We start from the raw sequence: 14,638 nt of genomic DNA on the forward strand, positions 1-14,638 counted from the left end.
AGAGGCTTCAAGCTCGGAAAATGTCTAATTGGGTCTTCAAGTGAATCTTCCAAAACACCCTGACCCTAACCGGATTCAATGGGCTAAACCCGTTATCACCACCATCGAGCAAACCCAAGCCCATCCCAACATGGGCCTACGTTCAGCAAATAATCTATTAATTTTTGAACACAACTTAATGCAAAGGCCTCTAAAACAAACTACTGCATTTCATTTTTCAACACCAAGAGCATGAGAATTGAACTAGCTTTTGTTCCCCTTGGGCAACAGGGCAGACGACAATTCAATTTTCCTCTTCCCTGCAACCAAATGGAGAGACGACTTTTCATTATTCCTTTCATTAATTCGCCGGAAAGCTGCTATAGTTAATGCTTGTACAGAAGAAGCTGCTTCAGTACGCCGGGATACTATAGTCCTCAAGTCGTTGGCCATTAGAGCAAAGGCTTCAACTTTTGTGTGCGTTTCCACAGTTTTGAGAGATATTGGGAGGTCGGATAGGTTGGGTAATGCAGCAGAGCATTCCAACCCCCAATCTAGAAGTTCTTCTCCATAGAAACTACCTTTCTCAATACACTTGGCGCTTCTCTCAGCATTAATACTGGACGTGAAGTTCCATATGATGCCTTGCGTTATGAAGAGCATCGCATCAAGTGGTTCTCCCTCCCTCACAATGTAGTTGTGCTGGTTGTAGTGCATTGGCTTCAGATACTCGCAGATCAACTGTAAAAGTTGTTCACCTTTTCCTTGAAGCTGTGGCACCTAGCAAATAAACAATCGAGAAGAATAATGAGAATATTTGTATTTAACACTATCACAATCCAATCAAATTATCAAAAAGGAAGGGAAGGGAACTCGCTTTAGCATGGGTAAGCAGATATAGTGCTTAATCTTCCTTCCAAGTTCAATGGGAAGATGAGATAGCAGATTTTGCACGTCAACATCTTTCTTCTCTTCCAACATGTGTTGAACGATGGGCATGATCTCCTCTTTTATAGTACTAGGGAGCTGGTTTCTAAATATCCATAGCTCTATTTCTTGTTCTTTAACTCTCATGTTTTTTTATTATTTCTTCTGATCTTTCAGTTGCCAACTGTATATATGTCTGATACATGACAAGTTTAGATCATCAAATTCTATTGATAAATTACAGCTCATCTTTAAATTTTTGATTGATAGGAAATGATAAATTTAATCATTAATTTATCAATATTCTAATAACAAATGCATGTTGAGTAGTCCTTCTACATGCGTGTATAGAAATCATCAATAACACTCATAATTATATAATCAAGCACCCTAAAGATTAAAAAGATGTTGAGCACCAACCTGCAAATTCCCAATAAAATGCAGAAACAGTAGTAAGCCAAAGATTGAAATACAAACTGCAAAGCAATTTTCCCAGAAATATGTACTTATTTGAAGGTTTTGACCGAAAGAACTGCAAATATTGAAGAAACTATCATGTTTGATATATATATATATATATATATATATATATATATATATATATATATATATCAAAATAATGTAGTATGCTTTTGGATGGATGGTAATTAATTAAAACAAAAGTGGAAATTCACATCTCATACTTTTTTTTTTTTTTTTTTTTGACATGTCCACACAAGGGAAGGGGGAGGGGAAATTCGAACTAGTGACCACCGCTTCATTAGGCGTGGTCCACAGCCGATTGAACTAGTAACATGTCCACATCTCATACTTTCATAAAAAGAGTTTAGCATATGCAAACCTCAAATTTCGTAGGCCCCACCAAAAACAGTGCGAGAGCTTTCGCAGAAAATCTGTGGACTCTAACGTATGAGATTGAAGGGCTTCAAAGAATATTCCAAAATCAAAGAGCGTTGTGTTTGGTGTTTGTACAGGGCAATAATCATCTAAAAATGCACGATCGCTTGAAGGTTGATTGCAACTAAGAGAACTTGGGGTACATCCGACATGCTTTTCACACGCTTTGTGCCAACAAGCCATCTCTCGTTGGACAGAAAAAAAGTACCAAAAAGCACCCAGTACCTAATTAAAGAACCAACAATTCTCTTAAAGATCAGTCAATTCTGCAGATATTCTACAAAAAAACTACAAAAGAACGAGACAATCTTACGGATATAACAATTTAAAGGTTACTCGAAACTGTCTCATCAGCACTACGTGATCGATTGTCGAATAAAAATATAGTATCAAACACTTATAAATAGAGCACAGGTCCTAGCTAGTTACTTTCATTCACGTGTCAAGTTTAGACTGGAAATGGTAGTACTATATAATTAATCACACATGGATATAATTAAAGTAGCTAGGTGCGCAATGCATGCTTATGATTTACCAAGGTCAATTCATTTTATACAGAAATCTAGGGGAACCTTGATAAACATACGACACTTATTGAAAGAAAATAAAAAATGAAATAAGCAATAAAAAAAATTTATGTCGTAAAATGAACATGATATTGATAATCAAACCTACATGGCTGGCAAGAATATAGAGAAAGAAATTAAATGCAGCTTTAATCCAAACAAGTCTAGCAAGTTTGCTGGCAGACTTGGTAAGATTTATCCATGATATGTAGATTCGGAGAATTCTTGGTACATATTGGCAGAAAACAACAGCATTCAGGAACTTCCTTTCGTCCAAAAATCTTGAACCTAGCACTTTTGAAAAAATGATTGGAAATAAAACCTGCCCAAATTAAAACAGACTGTAATATATATATATATATATATATATATATATATATATATATATATATATGTGTGTGTGTGTGTGTGTGTGTGTGTGTGTGTGTGGGGGGGGGGGGGGGGGGGGGGGGGGGGGGGGGAATTTTTAATGAGATAGTGTTCCTTGATTACCTGTGGGATGGGAAGAATAGCGAGAACATCAATTACGAAGTACCGGGAGAAGAAGTAGCGGTTTGCTATTTGCTGAGGATCTCTAACTATTATAATTCGTCCAAGCTTACGAGAGTCCTCGTCGATGTAAGGACAAATAAATTGTAAGATTATATTCGTAACATAAATGAAATCTGTGACAGATCTCAAAGTAATAGCTACGATCTTCAATCTTTTGTCTAACCAAACGCACTTGACATCTCCATTGACGACAGGAAGGTAAAAGAACAAAGGGTCCATTGATATTGCAATCACATATAACACTGCAAACATTATATTCTATCACTGAAGCAGCTGCCCCTCCAGGTCAAGAATTGTCTTTTTTGTTGTTTTCTTTTGTCCGGAATCATCTCCATCAGTTTTGGAAACTTGCCCCTCAATATCCTGATTCCTGAACACAACATATATAGCAAGCAAATTAAGAATCAGGTTAATCATATATTCTCATATGGAACTTGTTATTCCATCCTTCAATTGATCTTGCTGTTCTGAAGTTTTCAGCTTTCAGTTATTTTTCATATTTGCAATGTATATGTTAGTAGTTGAACCAAGGTATTTTTCTAACCGTTTGGTTTTAATTCCAATTAAGTATTTCATATGAAAGAGAGAGCGAGTAAAATTAAATTTGGACCGGCCGTTGAAAAAATACAACCAAATACAACCCATATGCTATAATTTTTTCACTATACCTTATAAGCCAAACCCTTTTTTAGCAGTATAGTGTAATAAAAAAGGAGTGCTACTTTGGATATAGCTTTGACTACAAGTCCTATTACAACTTAAATGTAATATTTATCATGTTAATTATATAATTAAATTTATTTCTCAAATTTTATTATTTAACTTTGAGATTAGAGTAACAACTACAGAGGAGAGGACCAGCATTTTCCAAAGTACAAGTTAACCTAAAATGTCTATAAAAAAATAAACAAATAAATAAAAACTCTCTGCTCCCCTCCCTTTCTCTAACTCCCTCCAGCTCTCCTCTCCCCTAATTTGGGCTCTGATTTCCCCTAAATTTGTTTAGTTGTGTTGCCGGCCGGCCACCAAATCTTCGGCCCCAAAATAAAAAAATCGTCACCTCAAAGTCCACCCATTGCCAGCCCGGGCCCATATCCACGAGCATCACACCTCCCAACCATCGACGGCCACCAAAGATATTTTAATGATTATTTTTAGGATTCTAATCAATCAATAAAAGTTTATTTTTGACCAAGAAACTATGCATAATTCAGAGCATTCAAATTAGCAGAGGAAACAAAAGCTAGCAACTTTGACCCAAATAAATAAAAAAATAGCTAGCTGCTATAGTGGCCAATAAATTTGTTGCAATTTGTTAAGTATTTATATACTCAATCATAAGAAAACAACTTAAAAAACTAAAAATAAAAATGCATAAGAAAACTAATCCAATATATATTGACTGAAAAAATAAAAAATAGCTAGCTGTTATAATTTCTTGCAATTTGTTAAATATTTATATACTCTATGCATAAGAGCATTCCCAATGGAAGAGCTAAATGTTACTTTTATCTAAAATGGCTATTCAAATGTTTAAAAAACTCCCTATATTGGGTTAGCCAAAAGAAAATGTAAAATAGATATTTGATTGAAAGAGTTAAAAAAAAAAAGCTAAATGTAACAGCATTTTTCAAGGGAGCAATTTTATTTTTTATTATTTCTCTTACTTGTTTTCTCTTTTTCCCAAATTTTTTCCTACTTTTTCTTTCGCATGTTCTCTTTTTCCCAAACTTTTCCCATTTTTCCTCTCACATGTTCTTTTTTTCCCAAAACTTTTCTCACTTTTAATAATATTTAAATGATATAGATAAAAATATAGCTAATCGAATGTAGGAGACCTTTAAAAATTCATTAGCTGAGCTAGATAAAGTGCGTTTTGATAAGCGATTTTGCATAAAAATTTGGCTCCTCCATTGAGAATGTTTTAAGAAAACTAATCCTATATATATTGTTGGGATAAAATCTACTATAGGTCCCACTCTAGCATCATGAGATTATTTTTCAACCACCTTCTATTATCTCTCGACCATTATCTGAATGTGAACAACCCATGATTTATCAACCCATTATCTCTAAATTACCTTTCACTATCCATCAACCACCTGAAAGTAGAACATGGAAAAAGCAGTTATATAAATAAAATAAAATCATTCTCAAAAAGATATGTGCTCATACTATATTTTAACTTCATATAAAAGTGCTAACTTAAGCATTATAAAGTCTCCAACCAAGACCGGGACTCTTTGATGCTCTTGTTATTTTGCAAGCAATCCATCGCCGATTCAACCATACTAAAAACCGCATCAATATATATATGTGTATATATATATATATATATAAATATATAAATAAAATAATAAAAATAAATAGTTAAAATAGTGAATTGGATGTTGGTATTTATTTGGAGCAGTCTATAAGAGTCGGAGACACTATATCCAAATCATGAAACCAATATCTGTACTGAGAACTGAGAAGAAAGAAAGATTTATTTCGAACATTCTTTAAGAGAAAGGTTGAAAGGTAGATACTGATGCAATAGATTGTAGATAAGGACAGGAAATAAACAGAGCATTAAAGTTATGAAAACCATTTGACGATAAATCTAGTTAATTAATTACCAGCAAAATATTTGCAAGATGCTGTAATTAATGGTGCCTTTCACCCACATAAAAAATCCTTTGAGAAATGTTTACAATGATAGGAGGAAGAAAAAGAAGAAGATGCTAACCTCAACCCTTTCTCTTGCCGATGCCGGCCATTGTAACTCATCACCGAATTAATTAAGCTTATGAGTTATACAACGTCCTCACCCGGTACCCACGAACTACTTTTCCAACGACAAGAGTACTATTGAGGTAATTAAGATTCCTGAAAAAAAATGGAAAACAGATGAGACAAACGCCACTTCTGCAGCATAAGACATGATCATATGAAGAAGCAAAGGTTTCTGTAAAATCACTTAAAATGGATTTTTTTTTTTCTTTAAAAAAAATAAAAAAACTATGGGTTGTTAAGGAGATGTAATAAGAGCAAATATGGGTTGGAGAATTGAACCTGATAACTCGATCGAGATGAGCAATGGAGAAAGGATCTGGAGAAAGTAAAGAGTGGCAGAGATTGGATCTCTGCTGTGGGAGTACTTAAGAGACTGCAGCTGCAACTGCAAGTAATAAACAAGAGCAACTCTTGCTGATGATTATAAATAGTTATTTATTCGTTGTGCTCAAGTCTTTCTTTTTTACAACAAGTTTCGGGTCTTCCTTTTTTGTTTTTTTTTTATACGGCGAAAATCGCTCAAAAACTGACGAAAATTTAATACATTATTACAAAGTCAAGTCAGAGCGAATGATTCAAACTTGTGCAGTTTGCTAATTGACAAAAACCTCGACATTGATTTGCACTCAACCAACAATAAAATAATAACAATAATAATAATAAAACCTCGCTATCGCAATAGATATCATGTGGGGAGTTAAGAAATAAAAATTTTAATAAAAATAAATCGAAAATATAAAATGTAAACTCAAACTTTATTATAATTTAATTTATACGTTGACTCTGTATTGCATCAATATTATGGCTTTCTGAGTAGCATTGGAATTCTTTTGGAGATGAGTGAGTTTGTTCTGAAAACTTATTGATTGGTTGGCCTTGAAGCAATGAATATCAGTGTTATCAAATGAAGGCTTCATCATGGTAAGACAATACTTCCATCCAATTACATGGATCCATTTTTTTATTTTGCTGAACAGTGAAACCAAAATGACAAGAGTGAATTAATCATGATAAACTGGGAGGTATTGCTCCTTATAGCTATGAGCACTAGTGCCTCGGCCTTGGCCACAGATTTCTATATCTAAGTCTTTGATGCTATTCTTTTCCAAGATACAATCACGGGAAGATCTTGAAAAAAATGTGGTCAACATGTTTGTAATACCATATCCAAAAATATCTTTCACCTCTTCCAAAACATAAGAGGCCCAATGACAACTCTAATGCCAAAAACAAATCCCGCTCGAGTTTATGGCATGGAAGGTCCACAGACATGGCCAGCTGATGATCCATGCGATGAAATCCTGCCACTTATCATTAGAAGGGCTCCTGGTCGACCAAAGATTAGTAAGCGAAAAGCTGTAGATGAGCCGACTAACCCCTACAAGCTAACCCGTAGTGGATATATCGTTAAATGTGGAAATTGTGGGGGTTTATGGCATAATTACAAAGGTCGTCATTTACCTTTGAATCCGGACCGGAAGAGGTGGAAACCGAAGAACTATAAACCGAAAAATGATGCTGCTCAAGCACAGGTAAAACAAAGACATTTTACAACACAAGGTTCATATTTCAAAATTTGTTAACTTAATTATTATTTAAGTAATATAATAATTATTGTTGGTATTTGTCTTAATGTTTGGTTAAATTATTGTAGGGATCACAAGCTCAACCCCACACAGAAGCAAAAGCCTGCGGGTCATCACAGCCAAGTGTACGTATACGTAGGGCTACTCAGTCACAGGTAAAATCCAAGTTTTTTGTGCTTAAGAAAATAATATTTCACAATGATTTCCCTTTTTTTTTTTAACGCATTTTTTGGATCCCAACATGAACCACAGGCAGAAGCAGAAGCCCACGGGTCATCACAGCCAAGTGTATGTACACATAGGGCTACTCAGTCGCAGGTAAAATCCAAATTTTTTTTGTGCTTAAGAAAATAATATTTCACAATGATTTCCCTTTTTTTTTTTAATGCATTTTTTGGATCCCAACATGAACCACAGGCAGAAGCAGAAGCCCACGGGTCATCACAGCCAAGTGTACGTACACGTAAGGCTACTCAGTCACCGGTAAAATTCAAGTTTTTTTGTTCACACATCTCATATACTTGTGCTTAAGAAAGTAATATTCACAATGATTTTTGGGTTTTATTTATTTATTTATTTTCGTTAACGCATTCGTTGGATCCTAACATGAACCACAGGCGGAAGCAGCAGCGGAATAATCACATCATGGTAGTACACGTAGGGCTACACGTGTACTAAGAAGCCGAGGAAGTGGTGCCACGCAATGATCACATTTCTCACTTACCAGATCTCTTCCTTTTGCCTTTTTTCCGCATACCCATTTCATAATCAAGTTACCTATGTTATATGTCGGCTTTTTTTGTTTTTTGTTTGTAATATAAAAAACAATTGGGGGATTAATTTTGGGACTTTATGTGCTTGTTAACTTGATAGTTCATGAAGCATTAAACTTGCATTGTTAGTTATTGAATTACATTTTGGAATTTGGTCATGGCAATTACCAATTCCGGATCGTATTAGTGGACTGAAAATGCCAATTATGCTTGCAAATTCTACTGTAGGGTTCAATATTTCAGACTTAAGAACAGCATACAAATAATCATAAATTGCCGCATACGAATAAAACTAATGCATGAACATAGTTGTTTCATAAAAGTAATTAGCCAACTTTTAATGCATGAAAATAGTTGTTACATAGAAGCCATAACCATTTATTGTTGTAGACAACATAGCTCAGTAAACAATATCCTTGATAACAACAAAATAGATAGTCTATTCCACTCATAATAATCTAATTGCCTCATTCTCATGCCTCAATGCCCCATCAACCTTAGACAAATCAACAGTACACAAATCACCAGCAAGAAAACCAACATATATGTTTGGATCTTTAGTTTGCCCCTAAGTAATGACACTTCACCTTTCAGGGAATTAACTTATTTATACAGCCCAGGTAGGACCTCCCTTCCGCGAGCACAGGTTTCTTCGTCATACCATTGGAAAAAATGACATTAGCCAACTTTCTGTAATTACACAAAAAAAAAAAAAATGATAATTACGAACAAGCACGAAGTAATAACTATTTCTTAAAACCAGATTATCCAAATTCAAATACTTTTTACGGTCATACATAGCACACCCATAGAATCGCATCCCAGGATTTTTTATAGTCGTAGATGTTATAATTGGGCTTGTAAGGCCGCACCTACACTGTACAAGTTCCATAACCTCTTTGACTGATGATATTATAGATGCCGACGACATTTACTGTTCATTTTACAGTGAAACCCACAATTATTATAAGTAATCACAGTTCCCTGATGGGTTTCACTAAATAAAATTCACAAACCTTTTTCATCTTCCCATCGTAGAATTCGTTTTCATTGCCTCCTTCCCCGAAATCTTTCTTCCTCATGGTCATCTTATAATACGAACCTAATAATATATAACTGACATGTGAGAGAATAATCAAGTTCATAAAAGAAAAATAAAATTAAGATTGCCAAAAAATTATTATATCGTCAATTTGTAATCTAAACAATACTGGGAAAAAAATGTACCCTAAACCCTAAACAAAAGATAATCACATTGTTTAAAATGTGATTCTCCTGCAGAAATAGAACTGCTCAATTTGTAATCTAAACAATGGAAAAATTACAGTTTACCCCCTCAAAGTTGACAGCGTTTTTCAATTCGAACACCAAAGTTTTAATTTTTGCAATCCACCTCCCAAAGTTTCACATTTTTGCAATTTGACCAATTTTATCCAAAACTTCCCATATTGACCCTAATTTTTATTTTTTTATTTTTTATAAAAAAAAATTAAAAAAATTCGTCGTGGCCGTAGCCACCCCTTTGGTCATCTGGTCATTTTTGCACCCCAAAATTTGTTTTCGTTTTCATAAAAAATAAAAATAAAAAAATTAGGGGCAATATGGGAATTTTGGGATGATATTGGTCGAATTGAAAAAAATTGAAACTTTAGGAGGGTGGATTGCAAAAATTGAAACTTTGGAGGCAGAATTGCAAATCGCTGACAACTTTGGGGGGGTAAACTGTAATTTTCCCCTAAACAATACTAAGTTGTTAGTGTAGTAGCTAGAGATGGTATATGAGCATAGGCGGCTCCCTACAAACATGCAAATATGTAGTGTAATCAAACATGCAATAAGAAGAAATTAGCCGTAAGGACCAACCACGTAGATAATACTGCTCAATTGTAGAATGATGAAACTGGCGTAAACTATGCACAAACAATTCCCATTTTCATATCCTCGGCAATCCACCATTTAAGTAGAGAAGTAAAAAAAATAAATAAATAGGTATACAGATGAAAAAAATCCCCCTTGACCAACTTGCTAGTGCACATGAAAAACCACTATCTCATTCCAAGACCACAACCAAGGTGGACCACACCCACTGCCAATCAACAATAATGTTGGCTCAAAAGTGCAATAAATTATATACAATATTTCAATACAAGATCTCAAAGGTGTATATAGTAATCCGACAGATGTTCGACAAAAAAGCTTAGGGATGGGGTTTCGACCAAAAGCTTCCAATACAACAAAAAAATTCAAAAAACTACTATAAAAGGCTTCAATTTCAGTCAATCAACAAAACCCACAAAGAAATTCCGTAAAATACCTTCGTCGAAACAATATTTTTTGATTCAAAATCTTGTGATTTGACGGAACCCTAGCCAAAAAAGTGACGCCGGAATGAGTGATTTAACAGTTGGTTCTGTCGCTAGCGGGTTCTACGTCGGTGGGTTCGCCGCTTCACGTGTATCGGGTGTTTTTTTTTCTTGACCATATGCAAGTGATGAGTTTCAAAAAAGAAGCCCTCCAGTTTAAGCCAAACTCACCGTTTTGGATGCTCCAAAATGGTGAGTTTTATATCCTACGTGTCCAATGTGAACACATAGGATACAAAAATTTGACTGAGGTGGAGTTAAGTGAAACGGTTCGTTTAACTCAAAATAACGGCAATTAACAAAACTTGACGGTAGAGAGTTTCTAGTAGTTTCAAGTGACCTAGGGACTAAATTTTTCAAAAAAAAATACCCAGGGAGTTTTCAATGGAAGTGCGTTAACCTAAGGAGTTTATATTTAAATTCCCTAGTTTTTAAAACAGTATATTTTTAATTATTGATCCAGGTCCTGTCTCTTGACCTGAGCCTGGGTCAACAAGGCCCTTTTCCTGTTGATATGGAAAAAGGACATCCAATGAATCAACAAATCCAAGCCCAAATCTTTTATTGAAGGAGGAATTAGGTCACCAGTTTGGTCAATTGGAGAAATGGCCCAACTTATTGCCTGTACATGAGAAACCCATGACGTTGACGTCTCATATGCCACTTCCTTCCATGTGTATTAAGCTATGCACTAAACATGCCAAGTGATGCACAATTTACCTTATACATCTCTTCTGTGGACATCTATCTAAAACCATCATCGCCAGCTTTTGGAGAACATTATAGTTATACACTTTTTTTCTAGATCATGTATTGTTACAACATAAAAAACTTAAAATTGCCTTTTGCTCTTTAACAAAATAAATAAATAAATAATCAAAGTAATAACAAATAATTAAAAGCACAAAATACTCAAAACTATTTTCATCTTTATATTACTTAACAACCATTTGGCAAAAAACATTATCTAAAAAGTTTTGTCAAACCAACACAACATATATGATCATCGTATGAGTATCAAACCAATAGCAGTGACTATAAGGGTCGAGGGGAGTCCAAATTTGAGATGGCTCCAAAAAGATAAAGTGTACCCAAGACGTGGAGCTTTGCGAGCCTCTTCACACACTGTTAAGTATGCAGCTGATTCCAGTAATGAGAGGTTCCCAACTACCGTGCTAACCCAAGCTAAGATGAGCCATGCCTTCTTCTCATGAACTGTAGAAATTACAACAGCCGATTCTGCCACTCGTCCTCCCAGCAACAAAACTACACAGTATAAGCATGATTTATATATAAGCGACCCTCATCCTCATGTGTTGGAGCAAAATCCTCAAAGCTCAAAAATTCATATCAATTAAGTAATTTAAACCACATCTAAATGCACCCTAGATTATTTTTATATGAAAGAAAAAACAAATCTTCTCAGAGATGTAGATGGAAAGGAACTTTAGATTACCGAGATATGTGGATGGAAAAAATCAAATTTATTCTTCTGGTGAGGGATGCAGTTTATTGAGAGAAAATGACCCAGGAGAGTGCCAACTTTTGTACAAAGGGAAGTTAAAGATACTTCTCAAACTTAAACAACTGTTCAGTATACGATGGTGCAATCTCAACTTGATTAAGATTTGACCATGCATGAGAACAATTAATATCAAGTTGTCTCAAGTGCAGAAAGAAAGCTTGAGAACAAGAAAAAAACCCATACTGGTTAAACTTTGACATGCCTAAGAGATCATATTCTGTATTCAAAATCCAAACCATACCAAAATATATAGCATCCAGAAATCTTAAGAAACCATAAATGCAAAAAAAATGTTCAGATCATATGCATTCCAAATCTGCACTGCTAGCAATTTCTTGGCATTCTTGCAATTGCTAACATAAAGTTGCATAAACAGACTTTACAGCCAGGTGTTACTCTAGGAAGCTAATTTTATATATATGATAGATCCAAAAAAGAAATAGAATGATGACATATAATAGAAAAAGACATGGAAGAAATACACCAACATACCAGTTGGTACGCTTGAAGCCAAATTTGACAGGAGAAGAACGACAATGGCAAGAACTGCTATCCCGCTAGCATGATCAATCTGTGCATAAGGTGCCATGAGGGCCCATAGAGTACTTGGGATTCCAGTTTGGTTAAAGCCATCTACTGTGATAAACATTCCGCAAGAGAAAATCAAAAGCGAATAGGAGACCTGGCAAAGAAGAGAAATCAACTTAAGATATTTTAAACTCTCCAACAAGCCATCCATGTAATTCATAATCTCCTACAAGGTATGCTTAAGAGTTTTCAAGTGCCATTGATAGACAAAGGGGAAAACTAATTGAAAAAGGAGAAGAGCAGCATCATGTTAATTAGCAAATTATACCTTTTCAAGGCAAGGCCTAGATTCCTTGAAATCAAGAACCACGAGAGCAAGTGCAGCAGTAATTGTAGTCCATGACATACTCAGCCCCATGAGCAAAGCAATCAACATTCCTATAGTAATAAGGTAAACACATGACTTCCACAACATCCTTTGCCATCTAATGGTCAAATCTTCCTTTCCTTCTGAAGACTCTATAGAAAGTGCGTCTCTTAGTCTGTCCATTGATCTAACAACAGTCTTTGAAGGAATGATCTCCTCCCTTTTGGCAGAAGATACAACAACTTCCAGCTCTTTCGATGCACTAGAATTCCTTGCAGAATCCAACGTGCCACAAGGGACCCTGTGGATTTCATTCTCATTTGAACTTAACCGGTTTCTAATGGTCTCAACATGATCCATGTTCCCATGCACGTTGGGAGAGCCTTGCTCATTTATAGTTTCCAATCTAGAGTACCACTCCTGAGAATTCAAGGATGTGATATGTGACATCATGGCTGGTGAAAAGCGATGAGAATCTACATCCTCCTCTTCAACAACATCTACAGTTGCATCTGTTTCATCCTTCTGAATTGATAACAGCCTCCAATACATGGATAGAAGAATTAGAGCATTGATAACCACTCCCACTAGCATTGCAGGGAGAATTCCACTTAGAAAACTCCCAAAAGATATCTTACTCTGAACAGCTATAACCAAATTTTGGGGGTTGCCAATTGGAGTCGCTGAAGACCCAATATTTGCACTAGAGGCCAGGGCAAGAAGGAAAGGTTCGGGCGGGAGATTATGTTGCCTTGCAATTTTTAAGACAAATTCAGTTAATACCACACAAGAGGTATCAATAGTAAAAAGGGCACTTGAAATGGCTGAAATCAGGCAGATTCGACAAAGTAAGTCCTTTGCTCCTTTACTCTTCCATGAGAGAAGATTTTCCAAGTACTTGAACATGTCTGCTCTTTTTAGATAGACACTGACAACCATTGTCCCAAGGAGAAGACCAAGGGTTGGTAGATCAATTGCCTCATATGCTTGATCTGGAGTTAGGACTCGGAATACTACCATTAGAATAGCAGCTAGGAGGGACCCAGCATCCCTCCCAATTGGTAGAAAAGGAACGGCTGGGAAGACTGCCAATACCCAGAAGATTGCGAAAGCAAGTGATCCCAGAACCACTTTTACAGAAGAAGCCAAGGCCATCTTTGCAGCTTAGTAAGCCGTAGTCTTATTGTTATACAGTCCTTAGGGCTCAACGTATTAATCAAATTCCACAGCTGATGCCATATTATCATAAATCTACTTGACAGAAAAGTACCCTGGCCAGGAAAAACCAATTAAACATTATAATTGTGTGGAGATTCAATCTTCTGAATCTATCATAGATTCGATACAAAATTGTGATACTTAAGCAACATGATAGCAAAATTCATTGAAGCACAGTGTCCAACTGCTGGAGGGCAAATAGTAAGCATATTGCAAGTGCTAGGAAGATAGCATGCAGAGAGTTGTTGCATCTTTGGATTTATCATAAGGCATAATAAACTAACACAAAACAAGTACATTATCAAAATCAAGTAATATAGGGATTGACGAGTTCGGCGAACACTAACAATTAATCTAGTTTTTCTTCTTCTTCTTCTTCTCCTTTTTCTTCTCTTATCTAGAACTCCCTGAGAGAAGAACCAAGATTGACATTAAAAGCAAAATCCAGCCAATATGAATTTGTTATTTTTATCTTTGCAATACCCATTAATATTGACATTAACAGAATGAATGATCAACTATTTTCAAGAAATGTCACTTCCACAACAATCTCAGTATTCCAAACTAAATCTTAAAAAACCG

General features: G+C 35.4%; 1 protein-coding gene and 1 pseudogene across 6 annotated transcripts; both read right to left on the minus strand.

The window, feature by feature from the left end:
- Positions 1-243: 243 nt before the first annotated feature.
- Positions 244-5,690, minus strand: LOC148587810 (cyclic nucleotide-gated ion channel 1-like; annotated as a pseudogene).
- Positions 5,691-11,373: 5,683 nt separating this feature from the next.
- On the minus strand, positions 11,374-14,048 carry LOC132167200 (silicon efflux transporter LSI2-like). Of its 6 annotated transcripts, none has more exons than XM_088513746.1 (4): positions 13,319-14,048; positions 12,800-13,054; positions 12,436-12,625; positions 11,374-11,684 (listed from the first exon to the last, which is right to left on the minus strand). In XM_088513746.1, the coding sequence occupies exons 1-4, from the start codon at positions 13,991-13,993 to the stop codon at positions 11,422-11,424; spliced, it is 1,383 nt and encodes a 460-aa protein (XP_088369872.1). In that variant the 5' UTR covers positions 13,994-14,048; the 3' UTR covers positions 11,374-11,421. The 6 variants fall into 6 exon arrangements, with proteins under 6 accessions (XP_088369872.1, XP_088369871.1, XP_088369870.1 ...); XM_088513745.1 differs by having other exon boundaries at positions 12,800-13,013; positions 13,170-14,048; XM_088513744.1 differs by having other exon boundaries at positions 12,800-13,025; positions 13,170-14,048.
- Between the last annotated feature and the right edge of the window lie 590 nt (positions 14,049-14,638).

This window comes from Corylus avellana, chromosome 2, assembly GCF_965113065.1.
Source record: "Corylus avellana chromosome 2, dhCorAvel1.hap1.2, whole genome shotgun sequence".
NCBI lineage: Eukaryota > Viridiplantae > Streptophyta > Magnoliopsida > Fagales > Betulaceae > Corylus > Corylus avellana.

Bases quoted from the DNA above. Each gene is read 5' to 3' on its own strand.
- LOC132167200 (XM_059578108.2), bottom strand. From the start codon at position 13,993: ATGGCCTTGGCTTCTTCTGTAAAAGTGGTTCTGGGATCACTTGCTTTC. The intron at 12,626-12,799 runs GTATAATTTGCT...CTTCTTTGCCAG, and splicing joins CTAGGCCTTGCCTTGAAAAG to GTCTCCTATTCGCTTTTGAT. The intron at 11,685-12,435 runs GTATGTTGGTGT...TATACTGTGTAG, and splicing joins GGCTTCAAGCGTACCAACTG to TTTTGTTGCTGGGAGGACGA.